The sequence below is a fragment of the Mus musculus genome, chromosome 14, assembly GCF_000001635.26.
Source record: "Mus musculus strain C57BL/6J chromosome 14, GRCm38.p6 C57BL/6J".
In the NCBI taxonomy this organism is placed as follows: domain Eukaryota; kingdom Metazoa; phylum Chordata; class Mammalia; order Rodentia; family Muridae; genus Mus; species Mus musculus.
The window spans coordinates 69,580,762-69,598,096 of NC_000080.6; the positions used below are offsets into that span (position 1 = coordinate 69,580,762).

The 17,335-nt window shown below is 46.7% G+C and overlaps 1 protein-coding gene and 1 long non-coding RNA gene across 4 annotated transcripts in view; one reads left to right on the forward strand and one right to left on the reverse strand.

The window, feature by feature from the left end:
- Nucleotides 1–4,179, forward strand: part of Entpd4b (ectonucleoside triphosphate diphosphohydrolase 4B) — a 29,540-nt gene extending 25,361 nt beyond the window's left edge. For both annotated transcript variants that reach the window (NM_001359159.1, NM_001359160.1), the window contains exons 11-13: nt 1,057–1,142; nt 1,812–1,973; nt 3,009–4,179. In NM_001359159.1, coding sequence (NP_001346088.1) covers nt 1,057–1,142; nt 1,812–1,973; nt 3,009–3,228 — 468 coding nt within the window. In that variant the 3' untranslated portion in view covers nt 3,229–4,179. The remainder of the gene's footprint in view (nt 1–1,056; nt 1,143–1,811; nt 1,974–3,008) is intronic.
- Gm27177 overlaps nt 779–17,335 on the reverse strand; it is a 58,931-nt gene continuing 42,374 nt past the window's right edge. The window contains exons 3-5 of one of the 2 annotated variants that reach the window (XR_874768.3): nt 10,502–10,610; nt 1,519–4,484; nt 779–957 (exon numbers count right to left, since the gene is read on the reverse strand). This is a non-coding gene — a long non-coding RNA (predicted gene 27177). Of the gene's footprint in view, nt 958–1,518; nt 4,485–10,501; nt 10,611–10,636; nt 11,796–17,335 lie in introns of those variants that run through there. The other variant, XR_874767.2, reaches the window with a different exon arrangement.

A 17,335-nucleotide genomic window follows, 5' to 3' on the forward strand; every position in this document is an offset into this window, starting at 1 on the left:
TTTATTTATAGTGCTGGGAATGGAGTCCCGGGCCTCGTACATGCTGGGCAATGCTGTCTCACTGAGCAGTGTCCGGAACCCTCTGCCTCTCTCTCTTTCTGATGCCCCCTCCCACCCCTGTAAGCATCGGTAGTTTCTCTCATGACTACTCCTCAGGCCTATTCCTGCTCTACTCTCACTGTCTCACCAGGCGCTGTCCAACAGGTCCTCTGTGTTTGGTGTCCCTGGGGCTCACCCGCATGCTGTCCTGGGGTGTTCAGTCTGAAGCTTTCATGCAGCCACCTTGCTGTACTAGTTAAAGTCTTCGGCCGTTTCACAGGCTGAATTCCACTGGTCTCAGCCTGTCACCCTGGCTCAGTGTCCTGTCAGCATGGCGAGCAGCATGGCCTCACACTGTGAACCCCCAACCTCTCTCTCTCTCTCTCTCTGTGTGTGTGTCTGTCTCTGTCTCTCTCTCTGTCTGTCTCTGTCTCTGTCTCTCTGCTCCGCCCCCCCCCCCTGCTTCTCCATTCCTGATGTTTTCCCTCCCCCTTGCCTCAGGCCAAGCGCATCCCCTCGTGCTCCCTGTCACAGCATCTCTCTGGGCGCCAGCTTCTTCACCCAGCAGAGAGGGGAGGAGTCATGTTGAGTCATGTTGGGAGGTCAGCGCCCTTCCGAGGACAGTGTTAGTGGGTGTGAGCAGTTAACGTGACTCCCAAGTGACTTTTCCGTCACCGTCCTCCTCGTGTGCTAAATCTGCTCCAAACCCAAGGACTCAGTTTGAATAGGCCAAAACCAGTTTCACTTTGGCAGAGTTTATTCTGGTGCCGTGGCAATGGGAGAACTAAACGGTCCGGGGAGGTTGTTGGTGGGAGGATTCCCAGGTAAACGGCAAGCACAGTTTGGTCTCCAGGGACTCACAGAGCCCAGGCTCAAGTTGACTGCACAGACATCGCGCTGCTTGTGTGTTTCCTGTGCCTGTTATGAATATGAACTTGGTAAGACATTTGTAAGTGGAAAAGCCATTTTAATAAGCTTTAATAAGGGATGGTTTATTTGGGGTGAAACTGTTTTCAGGATTACTGTGCAACAAAGTGGTCGATCCTGCGGGAACGCTTTGACCGAGGACTCTATGCCTCTCATGCCGACCTCCATCGACTGAAGTAAGTAGTAGACACTCGAGTCCTAATCTGCCGGGTGACCCTCTTTATCCTCTGTCCTTCTCTACCCTTAGCCTCTTTCAAGTGGGACACGTTATGGGTTTTCTGCTCAGTTTTGAAATCTTTGTCCCTGTTTGCTCTGAACATCAGAGTTGTATGGGATGCCGCCCCTTTCAGTTTCCCTGTCCCCGCCCCCCGCCTGACTCCCCAGGACATTAATGATATGGTTTATAAGATCCCTTTGTTTGACACTCGGGCAGTGACAGAGTCTTATCGTTTATTACTATGATTAATCACTTACTTAGTCCAGCACTTCGTAAAAGGGGGAGGGGCTCTAATAAACATTGAGGCTCAGCCGAAAGGATCCTCCTGCGTTTACCTTCTGTCATAAAGAGGCTGGGGTCTCCAGGAGCTGGAACGCGGCAGCGTTTGATCAGTAAGTGATGGCGTGCTGAAGGCATGTGGAGGGAGGCATCCCACAGAAGCAATTCAGTGGTGCTGTTTCAGGCTAGTCAGACCCGACAGGTAAACGGCCCTCTCTGCAGGGCGACAGCCTGAGCTCAATAATCACGTAGCAGCCACATGTGCCGCCTTCTCAGAGCTGGCCTGCTGCAAGCTGGGCACAGTCTGTCTGGTGCCTGGCCGACCCGTGTCTGTGCTTGGCACCCGTAGGTATCAGTGTTTCAAATCAGCCTGGATGTTCGAGGTGTTCCACAAAGGCTTCTCCTTTCCTGTCACCTACAAAAACCTGAAGACGGCCTTGCAGGTGTATGACAAGGAAGTACAGTGGACCCTGGGGGCCATCCTTTACCGGACCCGCTTCCTGCCCTTGAGGTAGGATTGGGAGAGGCACAGGCATGGTTCTCTGGAGCGCGCTGCCTCCTGGTGGCTGTATTCTGTGGATGCGTCAGAGCTGTGAGGCTAGCCAGACTAACTAACTTGGGTTAGCTAACTTGGGTTAGTTAACTTGGGTTAGTTAACTTGGGTCTTCTCCATCTCCCTCCCCAGGGGCTTCCTTTTCTCCCACAACATAACAACTCTCTGTGGTGCCACCCTATGTCCCATTTGTCTGTCCCCTCACCCCCGCAGAAGGGTCCATTTAGTGGTGATCCTTATGGCTTCGGGCTCCTTCTGTGATAGTATAGTATCTAGGATTGCAAAAGAAACCATTGTATTGAGCACATCTGTGACACTGTGGTAGCAGACAGACTTGTGATGTAGGGGTACATCATTATGAATGCACTGTCTTGCGATGTCTGGTAGCAGAACCATCTTGTCTGTTCCTTCAGCGTGGTGATGACTGACAGCTGAGGCGTCGGCCTTCAGAGTGGGCCCAAAGCACCAGTCATCGTCCTTAGCACCCAAGTGTCCGCTAATACTTTTAAGACTGTGGCATTGTCTGTGTAGATTCATGACCAAAGGAGATACTAGATTCCAGTCCACACTTGGTCACATAAAGACATACAGCTTTCTTTATTCAAGTTCTCAGACCTAGCTCAGATGACCACATTTAAAACCTTATTTATCTACTATTCTAACTTGGGTCAGCTCCAAAAATTCTGTTTAGAATTTTTGTTTAGAGCCGTTACTGATTACACAAATTTCCACATGAATGTGTTTGCCCCATTAACTTCCTTGTAAGAACAAAACCCTGGGACCTACATTTATCAAGTGTGTGTTGATGAAATGATAACGCTAATGTCTTAAGGACATGCTTCCATATGTCATTGTCTGAGTGTTAACAACGTAGTTGACAGGGAACCCACTTTGGGCTTGCCATCCCCTGGTCTCAATGTAAGGAAAGCTGGGAACAGCAGACCTTGCCTGGCACCCTCCTCACTGTCGTTTCTGTTTGTCTCTGTGCCACAGAGACATCCGGCAGGAGGTGTTCCGAGCTGGCCACGCGCACTGGCGGGGCGTGTCCTTCGTCTACAACCACTATCTGTTCTCCGGTTGCTTCCTGGTCGTCCTTCTGTCCATCCTTCTCTACCTGCTGCGGCTGCGGCGCATCCACCGCAGGGCGCCCCGCACTGGCTCTCTGTGGATGGAGGAAGGCCTGCCCTCCCAGAAGGGCCCTGGGCCCTTGTGACAGACACTGCGTCAGCCTGAAGAAGACTCTACAGGAAAAGCCATTTTCACCTCAGGGTTTCTTGTATGCTCAGACGGTTTTGTTTGCCCCTTTCCTTTCTGTTACAAAAACCCTCTGATTGTAAGCCCTGCTGTCTGGAGGGACTACCATTGTGAACACAGCTTTAACAGGAGGGGTGGGAATAGGAAGTTCACTCTGCCACACATCAGCACTTTCAGCACACGCACTTGAATGCAGTGCCAAGGGGACAGTGGCAGGTTCCCATCAGCATGGGTGGCACTTCAGAGTGTCCTGGGACAGAACCAAGCCGTGAGTTAGACCCTCTTTCCTCTCCAAACACCTCAACCTAGAAGGGAGGCGTTTGGTTTTATTTGCTGCTCAGGTCCATCACCATCGGTGTTTTCTTGACAGATGTAAGACTTTAGTCTTTCATAGGAAAAATCAACAAGATGGTGGCACAGGGAGGTGACACTGAAGAGTGGTCAGTGATGAGAGCTCCAGAGGCGAGCCACGCTCTGCCGCAGACAAGCACACACCTGCAAAGCAGCCGCGCTTGTCCTGTGCTGAGAATCTCTGTGGCCCTCTCAGAGCAGCCTTGGGGTTTGTTTGAGTGCTCATTTGTTTTGTTTGTTTGTTTTTAAACCAGAAAGTTCTTAAAGTTCCCCTGGTCCAGTGGTCTGAGAGAGAGCTGAGTGTGCCCTACAGGTGCCCAGCGCCTCTGAGCCGAAGGTCTGTGCTGTTGAGCTAGCTGCTCCAGGCTCTTCCTCTTCTGAGCTGTCGTCCCACTGTTCAGATCTCTTCACTGTTTTTCTTCAGGACACCCCACACATTGCTTGACAGTCCTTGTTGTCACGCTGTGGTTGCAGCTGTCGTTGGCAATGCCACTGTAAGCCCACACCGTGGAAGAGCCTGAATTTAAAATAAGAAATAAATGCACACGTTGAAAACAGACTTGACATTTTAAACAGAAACCTGAAAAGGACAACCAGGGACATGCGAGGCTAGTGGGAGCTACGCTCATTCATTCGTTCATTCGTCCACTTGCTCGTTTGTTCTTATGCTGTTGATTTATGTCAGAAATGTGGGGATCCCTGCACATGGGGGTCGTTTTGTCTTGGTAGTGATGGTGACGCACATACTTCCTACCTCCATAGCACGTAAGTTGAAGTAGTTGGCAGTAGACGGGTATTTGGAGAACCTTCAGCTGCTTATTCAAAACTGAGAGAGAAGAACTGCGACTCCAAAGCCCTGTCACCCTTAGAGAGAGAAGATGTGGCGCATGTCACATTGGCCACTTAAGACTTCACATTTATGAAAGAAACCCAAGTTCCTCATCTCTTCAACATGACCATTGTAGATGAAAGACACCAGTGGAAGTTAGGGGCATGACATTAGCCTCTGTGCGGATCATGCTCCAGGAGACATGCACTGGTATAAATATTCTGTAAATTTGAGAGGGTCAGTTTCTGAAGCCACCAGCAGCTTTAATCCTGCCACAGGTGAGCTGGTCATTAGAGTCCTAGCTGTCACCATGCTGACGTCTTTCCCTTGAATTTCTGAGCCGGCGTGTGTGTGCATCTCTCTGTGCCTGTGTCTGTCTGTCTCTCTCTCTTTGTCTCTGTCTCTCTGTGTGTGTGTGTGTGTGTGTGTGTGTGTGTGTGTGTGAGAGAGAGAGAGAGAGAGAGAGAGAGAGAGAGAGACCTGTGAACTGTCTGATGAAGAGGAAAGGTGGTGTTAGACTTTATTTGAACCTCTCTCCCAATGCCAGGCAGAAGGAATGGCAAGGCCCCATCATCTGAAAATGTGTAAACACCACCTGGAGTTTGGGGCATCTGCCTTTACAGCCAAGGCAAGCGAAAGCCAGTATAAGAACCTGCTGAAATCTGCCTACCTTCTTTAAGATGTCCTTCCTCTGCTTTAGGTAGAGAAGATGCTTATCTCGTCCTGCGCTTGCAGTGTGGGGCCAGAATGGGAACAAGCAGGCACTCAGCTCTCAGCCTGTAACCGGTCCCTGCTGCAAGGACCAGCCTTAATCTTCAAAGCAGTCCCCTGGCTAGGGTTCCCAGGGCCACACCGCCGGCGATTATCCGATAGCTCCTGGAGCAAGACCTAATAACCACTGCAGATCTTAGCCTTTGAGCTAAGAACATTATTTTCAACTTCTGAAAGGATTGCTTTAGCAGGACTTGGCATGCACACTGTTAATCCCTTGTGAGGCAGGGACAGGCAGATAGACCTCTGTGAGTTTAAAGGCCAGCCTGATCTACATAGGAAATTTCCAGCTACTACCATCTCAAGAAAAAAAAAAAAAAAAGTAATCCCAGCATGGGGAGGCTGAGGCAAAAGCATAAAGATTTCAAGGCAGGTTGCAATCTAATTCCTACCAAGAAAAACAAAAAACAGAGACTTCCTGGCCTTATAAGATCTGAAATATTTACAAATGTCCCTTTATAGAAAAATTTGCTGGCTGTTGTTGTATTGGCTTCCTGTTACTACAACAAATTCTGAGATAATCAGCTTACAAAGAGAAAAGGTTACCTTTATCACGGTTTCAGAGGTGTCCTTCAGAGGTGTTTTTGGGCCCTGTTTAGGTCCAGTGCTGAGACAGCACAGTATGGCAAGAACCAGGGCGAGCACAGAACCACTGCTTCTCAGCCAAGAGCAAGGGGTGGGGGCACACTCCCCTTCAAGGGCACACCCTAGTGACCTGAGAACATCCTGCTTAAGCCCCATCTCACAGTTCCTCTGCCTCCCCTAACACAGAGTCAGGGGCCTCGTCTCTAACACAGAAGCCCACGGGGACATTGCCGGTTCAAACTCTGCCTGTGAGAACGAGCTGCTGCTACAAGGGAAACAAGCTGCTGTCCCGAGCTGCTGTTCAGTACCCAGATGGGAAGTAACCACACATCAGTCTTGAAACATCTTGATAGAAAAAGGAAAACCTAGAGCCACACCCTTCGGGCTGTGCACATTTCATACCTAAACCTCTGGCTTTAGCTGAGCTCCCACCTCAGGCATAGGTGATGGAGAAGCTGGCAGCTTAAGGCCAGTGTCATTGGTCTCCGCTTGACCACCTTAAGGTAGGTCACTGTCCATTGTTACCGACCCCACGCACTGCAGTGTAACCAGCCTTAAGCAGACACTCATTTTAACTCAGGTCTACATGGAATAGTGTTCCTTATGAGAAGCACGTGTCAGTAAGACACTAAAAAGGCAAATGTGTTTTCTGAGCTTTAAAAAGCACACCATCTCCACTCGGGAGTCGTGTGTGATAGATAACGTGCAATGCAGCAAAACTGCCTCTACTTAAAGCATTTCACATACTTCAGTGCTCCGTTTTTCTCCAGTGTTGAGTTTCCCTCTAGGTCGGTGGTTCTCAACCTTCCTGATGCTGCGACCCTTGATACAGTTCCTCATGTGGTGAACCCCACCCCCAACCAGAAAAGTCATTTTTGTTATGGTTTCATAACTGTAATTTTGCTACTGTTATGTGCCATAATGTAAATATCTGATATGGATATAGTCTTAGGCGACCCCTATGGAAAGGTCATTCACCCCTCCAAGGGGGTCGGGACCACAGGTTGAGAAACACAGCTCTGCGTGATACGCAGTGTGAACAGCCTGGGAGAATGCTGTGTGCCTGAGATGTTTTACAGTTAGGGATTACAAATCTAAGGGAGTACCTTTAAATTTTGTTTGTTTGTTTGTTTGTTTTTAAGTGATAGATGTCTTTTAAACTAAGTAATGTTTTGGGAAGCACCCGTGTGTCTACTTTCCAGGTTAGGCAGGCTGCTGTCACACATTTAGGCATGGATGGATGCTGAAAATAACTGTCATCCAGGGAACCAGAGCCCCTGTGTGCTTTTCTCCTTGCGATTTAAATAGACTCCGCTGCGAATTCTGAATCTTGTTAGAATGACTGGCTGAATTCGAGTCTAAATTCAGCAAACTAAGCTGCGTCTACACGCTTTGGTTTTGTTATGTTGAGCTTGCAGCAAGAAAAGACTGAGGGCTGTGGGCACCAAGTCCGACCGATAGCACAGAAACCAGGAGCTTCCCTGGGAACAGGACTTAACCAGCTCGCACTGTTAGGCCTCTAGGGGCCTAACCGAGGCAGCTGCTTATAAGGTCACTGTGGTCTGGAGGGGGCTCAAGGGGTGAAGCTCTTGCCGTGCAGGCGCGAGGAGCTGAGTTTGAAACCCAGAACCCATGTGAAAAGCCACCCGCTGTGGCACATGCTTGTACTCCTAGCACAGCCTGCAGAGACAGGGGGATCCCTGGGCCAGCCAGCCGAGATTCCACCTCAAAAACCAAGCTAGACAGCATCTGAGGAACTACATGGGAGTTGATCCCTGCCCTTCCCACACATGGCCACATGTGTGCATTCACACACAAAAGTAAGGTTTTCATTTTGAAGTACCTATTTACATATAGATAAAGAAATGACTGGGGGCTTGAGAGATGACTCAGTAGTTAAGAGTGTTAGCTGCTTTTGCAAAGCATTTTGAGTTCACTTCCCAGCACCCACAATTGTCTATAACTCCAGGCAATCTCATGCCCTCCTATGACCTTCATGGGCACTGCACATGTGTGACAATGTGGCACGCACACACACACGTAGACAAAAAGTTCTTAATTTTAAAAAGATTTATTTTATATATGTGAGTATACAGTCACTGTCTTCAAACACACCAGAAGACACATCAAATCCCATTACAGATAGTTTTGAACTAACATGTGGTTGCTGGGAATTGAACTCAGGATCTCTGGAAGAGCAGTCAGTGCTCTTAACTGCTGAGCCATCTTTCCAGCCTCCATAGGTTTTTGTTTTTTTTTAATAATTGTATTGTCAATGAAAATCAAAATGAAATAGCATTGGTTTGAGCACTTAACATGGCATTGGGAGGCCATGGTTCACCAGATCTTAGCCACTTGAGAGTGAACCTTTGAACTGAGCAACAGTTATCTGAAACATGGTTAACTTGGGCTGGCCAATACAACAGACTTCTTCCACCAAACTGCATGGACACCAAGTTAGCCCCCAAAACCTTTTCTGCAAGACAGCTTGGCTTTTTCCAGAATCAATCATAATTTTTAACAAGTAGTGTGGTTTCCAGTTTTCCTGTCAGCAAAGCTATCCATACAGCCACCATTTTGGAAAGTCTCAGATCCAGTTTTCAAGACTGTCTTTCAGGTTGCAAGCCTGACTAGCCTCAAATTAATTTTTTAATTTGTTCTTGACTGGGTTGATTTTGTTCTCGGTCACTCTCCATAGATAGTAACAGTAAATACCTTTCTGGCTCCTTGTTTGGAGCCAACTTTCACCATATTCTTTCTAAGAAATTCCCAGTGGGCTCTTGCTGTTCCCTTGGGTTTTCCAGTGGCAATATGAATTCCACCTTAATCCAGTCTGAAGTTCTAAGTGTTCTGGTGTGTTTTCTGTTGCTGTGAAAGACACGATGACCAAAAGCAACTTTGGAGATTAAAGAATTTATTTTAGCGTACACCTCCAGGTCACAGTCCACCTCTGCGGGAAGTCAGGGCAAGAACTGAAGCAGAACCGTTGGGGAAATGCTGCTTACTGACTGACTTGCTCCCTGGCTCACGCTCGGCTGGCTTTTGCATGCAGCCCAGAACCACCTGCCCAGAGATGGTGCGACTCGCCTTCCACAGTAAGACAATCGCTCTTTCAAAGACAGGGCCACAGGGCAATCTAATCAAGATGATTCTTTCATAGCAATTCTCTCATCCCAAGTGACAAGAAAAGCTTAACAGGGCACTAAGCTTAAAGGCTTTACTTTTAGAAAATTTCTAATCTCATTACTATTACTAACATGGATGTAAAATACCACTGTGCTGGTTGGTTTGGATTGTGAGCCCAGCCTTTAACAGTGGAGCCATCTCTCCAGCCCACTGCTTGATTTCAAATCTCAACTTGCCACAACTGAGAATCACCAAGAGAGAGTATCAGCTGTGGAATTGCCTAGATCAGGCTGGCATGTCTATGGGAGTTTATCTTGACTGTTAGTTGATGTAGTGACATCCAGCCCACTATGAGTAGCACCATTCCCTAGGTTTGGCTCTAATGCAGTATAAAAGAAGAGAAAACTAGCTGAGAACAAGAGCAAGCAGGAGGAATAGGGTGCATCATCCTCTCTGCTCTGGGCTGTCAGTGTGATATGACTATCTGTTTAAGTGCTTTCCTTGTTTGCTCTCAATGGTGAACTTGTAACCTAGAACTGCAAGCCAAATCAACTCTTACCTTCCCCAAAGGTGCTTTTTGTAGGTTATCACAACAGAACTGACACTAGAACAATCACTTTTGCCTTGAGTTCATTGTGAACTAAGTATGAATAGCTATGGCCTACGAGCATGGGTCTGTGTTACTCTGGATAATGTATTTCATTGAGGAGGTGATCATATGACCTTTTATAATCAGAGCACAAAAATTATAAGTCAATTCATTTGCCCCATATGAACTGTTGGTGGTAACAGTAACAGTTGAATCTTTCAGGGGAGGTTTTCCTATTCTGCTATAATCTGCCTGTTATTGTTAATCCAGAGATTCAAGAGAGAGGAAAAATCAGTTCCACAATTTTGAGCCAAATTTGAAGCAGGCTTTAATTAAACACTAGCCAAGGCCACCACTGGGTTCTCAGGGAATAGCCACAGGTCACATTTGCAGGAGCTTAAAAAGGCAAAGGCTGGGCGTGGTGGCACACGCCTTTAGTCCCAGCACTCGGGAGGCAGAGGCAGGCAGATTTCTGAGTTCAAAGCCAGCCTGGTCTACAGAGTTCCAGGACAGCAGGGGCTATACAGAGAAACCCTGTCTCGAAAAACCAAAAAAAAAAAAAAAAAAAAAAAAAAAAAAAAACCCGCAACTGATTGCTTTTCCCACCATGCTCAATAATCAGGGGCAAGCATACATCCTGACATTTCCTACCTACATACCTCTCCCCACATGTGATCAGGCACATTCAGTGTAGATGGGTCAAACAGTTTAGCGGAGTGAAAACATGTGACTTGTTATCTCCCAAGAACGAAAGCCCCCAGCGTTCCAGGAAGTTACCTTGTCCTTAGGCAGGGCATCTGGGGCTCCGAGCTTAACTTGGCTCTTTGATTTATAACATTCTTAGCTGTAGAGTTGGAGGCTAGCAGTGTGCTAAGGTTAACAGTGCATTCCCAAAGTTGTACCCAATAGTCACAAAAAAAAGATGTGGAAGGTGGTAGTAAGCGACTAGTGAGAAGACTAAAGAGCACAAGGTAATCTTACCTTTTAATTTACAACATCCCACCTATTCATAAACAGAAAGCCATAGTCTGTCTTGCGGATCTTCACGGCACATGTGGCTTCTTCAGAGAACTTCAGTTCCAACCACCAACTGCCAGAAAAGATCAAATTAGAAGCTAAACCTCTTTCAGCCATTCTTAGAATATATAAACAGATTTTCTTGAAGGCGGAGGGTAGGTCTGAGCCATGCTTTAAAATAGACATAAAGACAGATGGCAAGAGAAGATGGCTGGCTGATGGGAACTGCAAGGGAAAAAAAAAAGCCCAGGGCATTTGTTTGAAAGGCTGTGAGGGAAAAAAGGCATAGGGAAACGGGAGTAGAGAGAATATAGCCTAACACAGGGTGCCTAACCATTGCGGGGAAGAAGAGTATATAAGACTGTGAAAACAGACAGCCTGTTAGAGATGGTGCTTAATACAGGACTTAGTGCTTAGAGCAAATAGCTAAAATCAGCTGGGTGCTGCACGCCTTACTTAGCACTTAGGAGGCAGCGGCAGGTGAATCTCTGTGAGTTCGAGGCCAGCCTGGTTTATGGAGTGAGTTCCAGGACAGCCAGGACTACACAGAGAAACCCTGTCTTAAAAACAAAAACAAAACAAACAAACAAAAAATCAAAACGATAAATATCCAGGTTAGGTAGAAGGGAGGCACCAGACTCAAAAGCTTAACAATTTAACAGATCACAAAACACGGCCTTGGTTTTGGTTTTTGGTTTTTGGTTTTTGTTTGTTTGTTTGTTTGTGTGTGTGTGTGTTTGCTTGTTTTAAATATTTTTGCACTTGTCCCATGAGTTTAGATTGCACTTTGCCTGTTTTTATTGCTTCATTGTTTAGTTTGTTCTTCTAGATCATGAAATGCTAATAGTTCGCATGGAGGGTGGACAGTTGTGGTTCTCACGGGCCAAGGAGCAGAGAAGGACCTGCCAGACCTGCAAGTATGTCTTCTCTCAGAAAGGTTACCAGAAGACGAAGGGAAGATGCATTCAATTGGAAACACAATACCACAGAGAGTCTTTGCCAGCCCACCATGTTCTGGGGGCTGAAGGTCTCAACCCTCTGTCTGCCTCCTCTTCACAGCGGAAGAATTTGTTGGCATGCTTTCATTGTCTATTAAGATATCCATTAGGAACGGCTGAGGCCTGCTGCAGGGCCACTCTGGTCTTTGATCTCCACCCCCTACCCCCATCCTGACAGGTAGGTGGGTCTTCTTAGGTGCCAGACTTCACAGTCCCTTGAACACTTTTATCAACAGCTTGGGTCTGTAACATGTAAGAGACTGAAACAAAAACAAACAAACAAAAAAGTCAGACCTTGGAGATTTCCACCTGGAGAAAAGTCCAGGAAGCTCCATTATAGACTATAGTGTTGACAGGTCTCAAAGACATACTCTTTGTTTAAACGATAAACTCAGCTAAATGGAGGGTGAAGGAGGGCCTTCCTTCCTGTCAGCCACTCATCTGAGAAATGTCCTAGGTATCAGGTTTTGTGGGAGACCAGAATTCTAGTGACCCTGACTGACAGGAAGGGGACACACTGGTGTGTGCTAAAATTTCCAAGAGACAAAGGGTGCACCTTTGGAGTCCTTGGCAGAGGGCTGATGCTTATTGAATCATTACGTTTGCATTACATTGCTTTATGTGAATGTGGGTGTGTGCACATACCACAGAATACATGCGGAGGTCAGAGGACAGCTTAAAGGAGTTGGTTCTTTCCTTCTACCATGTAGGTCTCAAGGATGGAACTCAAAGCACCGTGCTGCCATTCCTGGGCTCCATCATCAACGCTGAAAACCAAGACCCACCCCCTCCTACAACTATGCTGGGTTATTATTTAGGGGAATGTCCATTATTTTTTTTATATTGAGCAAATTACAAAAACACAGAACAAGTATGTTAGGGACCACTGAGCTTTGTGTCTTTTCATGCTGAGCCATCTTACCAGCCCTTATAGTATTAGATCTACAAAGTTCCAGCTCTCTCTGCGGTGAACCATGGAATTCTTACAACCAGCAGTAAACAGATTACCCACCCTGTCTTTGCCTTGCTTTGTCATGTACAGGACTTGAACTCTAGGAACCAGACTTGGCATTTTCTTTTCTTAAAGAGTTCCTCTTCTCTACCCAGATTTATAAAACCAAAACAAATTAAAAGTGAAAATAAAACAATTGGGACTCTTAAAATCTTTTTTTTTATTTTTTTAAGATTTATTTATTTATTATATGTAAGTACACTGTAGCTGTCCTCAGACACTCCAGAAGAGAGAGTCAGATCTCGTTACGGATGGTTATAAGCCACCATGTGGTTGCTGGGATTTGAACTCCTGACCTTTGGAAGAGCAGTCGGGTGCTCTTACCCACTGAGCCATCTCTCCAGCCCCGAAATCTTTTTATTCTGGTTATGGCAGCACAGAGAATTTTCTGAAACACCCAGCCATTGTCCTGCTTTGACTTGAATGTGTTCCTCAAAGTCCATACACTAGAAACTTAATCCCCCACGAAAATGCAATTCTCGATATTCTGCGTGACCTCAAAAACTATAATACTAGGAAAGAAGGAACTCAGAACTTTTGAGATGGTCCCTAAAATACTTACTGTATGTTTTTATAATTTTCTTACTATAAAAGGATGTATCTTCTCCTAAATAATAAGCCACCATAGTTGTGGGGGGGAGGGGTCTTGGTTTTGCTTGGGTTTCACTGATGAATGGAGCCCAGGAAAGTCAGACAAGCACTCTCCCAAGATCCCTCAAGGCCACCTCAACACAGTCCAAGGTCTGATACATCCCAGCTTGCTTTACAGAAGAACTGGTTTATCTTTGTGAGTCTGGTTTGTAGATGCTGCACACATACAACCCCAGTTCTAAGCTGTTTGCTATCACTTGAACAATGGATTCCAGGAACACTTTGTCTAAAGAACACTTTCTAAACCTCCAGCTGTTAACATTTTGAAAAGAAAGCCTTTTCTTTTCTTTTTTTTTTTTTTGGGGGGGGGGGTCCGAAACAGGGTTTCTCTGTATAGCCCTGGCTGTCCTGGAACTCACTTTGTAGACCAGGCTGGCCTCGAACTCAGAAATCTGCCTGCCTCTGCCTCCCGAGTGCTGGGACTAAAGGCGCGAGCCACCACGCCTGGCCAAGAAAGCCTTTTCTTTATACTGCCTTTCTCCCATGTAATATAGGATGGTCTCATGGACATGCGCATTCCCCTGTGTGAGGGATCAAAGCAGATTAACCAGGGATGATTTAAGAGAAAGAAATCCTCCAAGGACTGAGTGTGAAGAAGGAAAATTGGGCCTGTGAGATGGCTCAGTGGGGAAGGGCGATTGAAGCTCAAGCTTGAGGACCCACCAAAGTTTGCTGTCCAGGATCCATGTGAGGTGGATAGAGAGAACTGATTCCATGAAATTGTCTACTGACCTCCATGTGCCATGACATAAACGCACGCACAAACTTTCTCCATACACAGCAATAATAATAAGGGGGGCCGTGAAGATCAGATTGTTCTAATAAAAGCAGGAAGCACAGCCCTAGTGATCAAAGGTGGGCACGGGAGGGGGGGAGGGGGCGGGGGAGGCCGGGCAGGGGGAGGTGTGTTATGTAGTCCTTCCACTAGGTGGAGCTATGAAACATCTTGACCCCAGAGCCTTGTGTTCAGATCATAGTATTTCTCTCAAACAAGGACTCCTGTTAACATGATAAGCTCAAAAAACTTAATTCAGATCATGGGTCTGACTGGCCAGAAAAAAAACAAAAAACAAACAAAAACAAAAAAACAAAAACAAAAAAACAACTTGAATCAGCTCTGAAATTGTACTTGAATGAAGAGCTGCCATAGAAACATCCTGTAAGACCCTGTACAACACAGATTCCCACAGTTACCTGACAGATAATATTTAAGATATTGTCTTAGTCAGGGTTTGTATTCCTGCGCAAAACATCATGACCAAGAAGCAAGTTAGGGAGGAAAGGGTTTATTCAGCGTACACTTCCACATTGCTGTTCATCACCAAGGAAGTCAGGACCGGGACTTGGAGGCAGGAGCTGATGCAGAGGACATGGAGGGTGCTGCTTACTGGATTGCTTCCTCTGGCTTGCTCAGCTTGCTGTCTTGCAGAGCCCAGGACTACCACCAGCCCAGAGATGGCACCACCCACAGTGGGCCCTCCCCACTTGATCACTAATTGAGAAAGTGCCCTTACAGCTGGATGTCATGGAGGCATTTCCTCAAGGGAGGATCCCTTCTCTCTATGATAACTCCAGCTTGTGTCAAGTTGACACACAAAACCAGCCAGTACAGATATATTGAGTTAAATTAAAAAAATATATTTAGTGGGGTGATCAAAGGAAGACAAATTTTAAACTACATTAACTAATTGTGTTTTTTCTTCAAGTTGACAAACCGAAATCTTAGTTCCAGTAGACCTAAGGTAAAATTGCCATGCAATTTCACATTTGTTGTTTCTTGGAAAGTGACTTGAGTCAATCTTTAAGACAAATAATCACCTGGTTCTAATAAAAAAATGAAGCTACTCACACCTTTTAATGGAGTAGGCCTCTCCCAGAACTCTCCTAAAGAGTTGAAAACAAGCCAGGTGTGACAGGTACACTCCTCTGGCCAGCCGAGAGGGGATACTTAATGGCCCTGTCAAAAGAGAGGAAGTGGGGAGAGAGACGTGGGGTTGGGGGAGGGAGAAAGGGGTGAGCAGGAGTGAGGGGGGTTCCATTGCAGGCCAGAGAGCTTTCTCAACAAGCACAAGGTAGCCAGACACAGAACTACATCCTTCCAGACATGGGTGAGCTCAAGCTGTAAAACAAGCCCAGGAACCAACAGTTATCATCCTTCTCATACTTGAGGTATAGAGTTGAAATTTCAGTGAAGCACATGACTAGTGAAGGAAGAGCTGGGACTTAAACCTGGGCAATGTCACCACAACAAACCATCTCAGGAGCTGCACAGAACTGCCTGGAAATGGCCAAAATAGAATGGTCTGAGCACGGGGACTCCAATGGAGGAGTTAGGGAAAGGACTAAAGACGCTGAAGGGATTTGCAACCCCATAGGGAGAACAATATCAACCAACCAGACACACCACCACCACCACCCCCAGAGCTCCCAGGGACACATGGAGGAATCCGTAGCTCCAACCACATATGTAGCAGAGGATGGCCTAGTTGGGCATCAATGGGAGGAGAGGCCCTTGGTCCTGTGAAAGATCAATGCCCCAGTGTAGGGGAATGCCAGGGCAGGGAGGCAGGAGTGGGTGGGTAGGTGGGGGGGAGCACCCTCATAGAAGCAGGGGGATGGGGGATGGGATAGGGGGGTTGTGGAGGGAAACTGGGAAAGGGGATAACATTTGAAATGTAAATAAAGAAAATATCCAATTAAAAAAAATGGTCTGTGTGTGTTGAAGGCTCTCAGTATCTCTCTCTCTCTCCCTCTCCCTCTCCCTCTCCCTCTCCCTCTCCCTCTCCCTCTCCCTCTCCCTCTCCCTCTCCCTCTCCCTCTCCCTCTCCCTCTCCCTCTCCCTCTCCCTCTCCCTCTCCCTCTCCCTCTCCCCCCAAATATGGGCAGCCTTCTCTTTCTAATCTCCCTCACACTATGATTTTAAGCTTCACCATAGCCACAGAGCGAACCAACCATGATTAAACTTTCTAAAACCTTGAGTCAAAATGAATCATTTCTTCCTTAAGTTGTTCTTTCAGGTATGTGGGTCGGAACTTCTGAACACTTGGCTTTCGTCCTTTTGGCTTATGCTTCTTAACAAGTATTATCTCCCTTTTTTTAGCTCCACTTTCTTGAGGCTCAGTTTTATGGATAGTTTTTAATTCTAATGCAGTAAGACATACATTTAGTTTTGTTAGTATTGCTTTTGGACTTGGTTTAAGAAGGGAAAGCTTTCTGACTGTCCTGAGGACCTAAGAGACAGTAGTAAGAGTCAGAGACATCAAAAAAGTCCATTTACTCATTCAACACACAGACTGGGTGCTGGGTACTTGAAATAACAGTGAGGAGAAAGAGAAGATTAAAAGAAAGAAAACTGGGGCCTGGCGGAGCTTACCTTCTAGTAAGAAAGAAATCAGAACACAATATAAGGCATGCTAGGGAGCTTAAGCCAGAGAGCAAGAGAGTCAGGAAATGGATTGGGAATTCCAGGAGAGTAGCAGGCTGTAGGCATAGGCAGCCAAGAATATTCTTCCAGATGAAGTGTTATCAAGCCAAGATTTGAAGGAGAGAGAGGGTGCCCAAGGAGATGGGGGAAGGAGATTTCTAGAATGAGAGAGCAAGATGTACAGAGACCCTGGGCCATGAGCAAATTGAGGCAATAGAGTGTGGTAGGGCTTGTGCAGAAAATCAAAGCAAGCAAAGGCTGGGGAAGTGCGCAGACAGAGAGGGTAGGAGTTGGTGGGCTCTCACGCCATTGTCATGAGAGAAGCCAGAGTGAAGGGTTCAACAGGGTTGCTTAGCTTTGCACATGAATGTGAGTTCTGAGACAAAGGGAGACTACAAGGATCTGTATAGCTGGTCTGTAATGGGATGGCAGGGCGCCAAGCAAAGAGAGCCTCTGCAGGTTCTGGAGGACCTTTGAAGGCAGGGTCAACAGGATTCAGAGTGGACCCAGATGCTCAAGGACAACGATTCAGGCTCAGGAAGGACAGCACAAGGAGGCTGAAAGACTGGAGGAAAAGGGAAGCCATTGTCCACCCCACCTCTGGGTGCGTTATGATTCAGACATAGATTTCTTTACTGTGGAAGACTCTAGGGCATCATAGGGGAGCTGTGCGAGGCCATCGTGGGTAATTGTGGAGACAGTGGGCAGAGCAG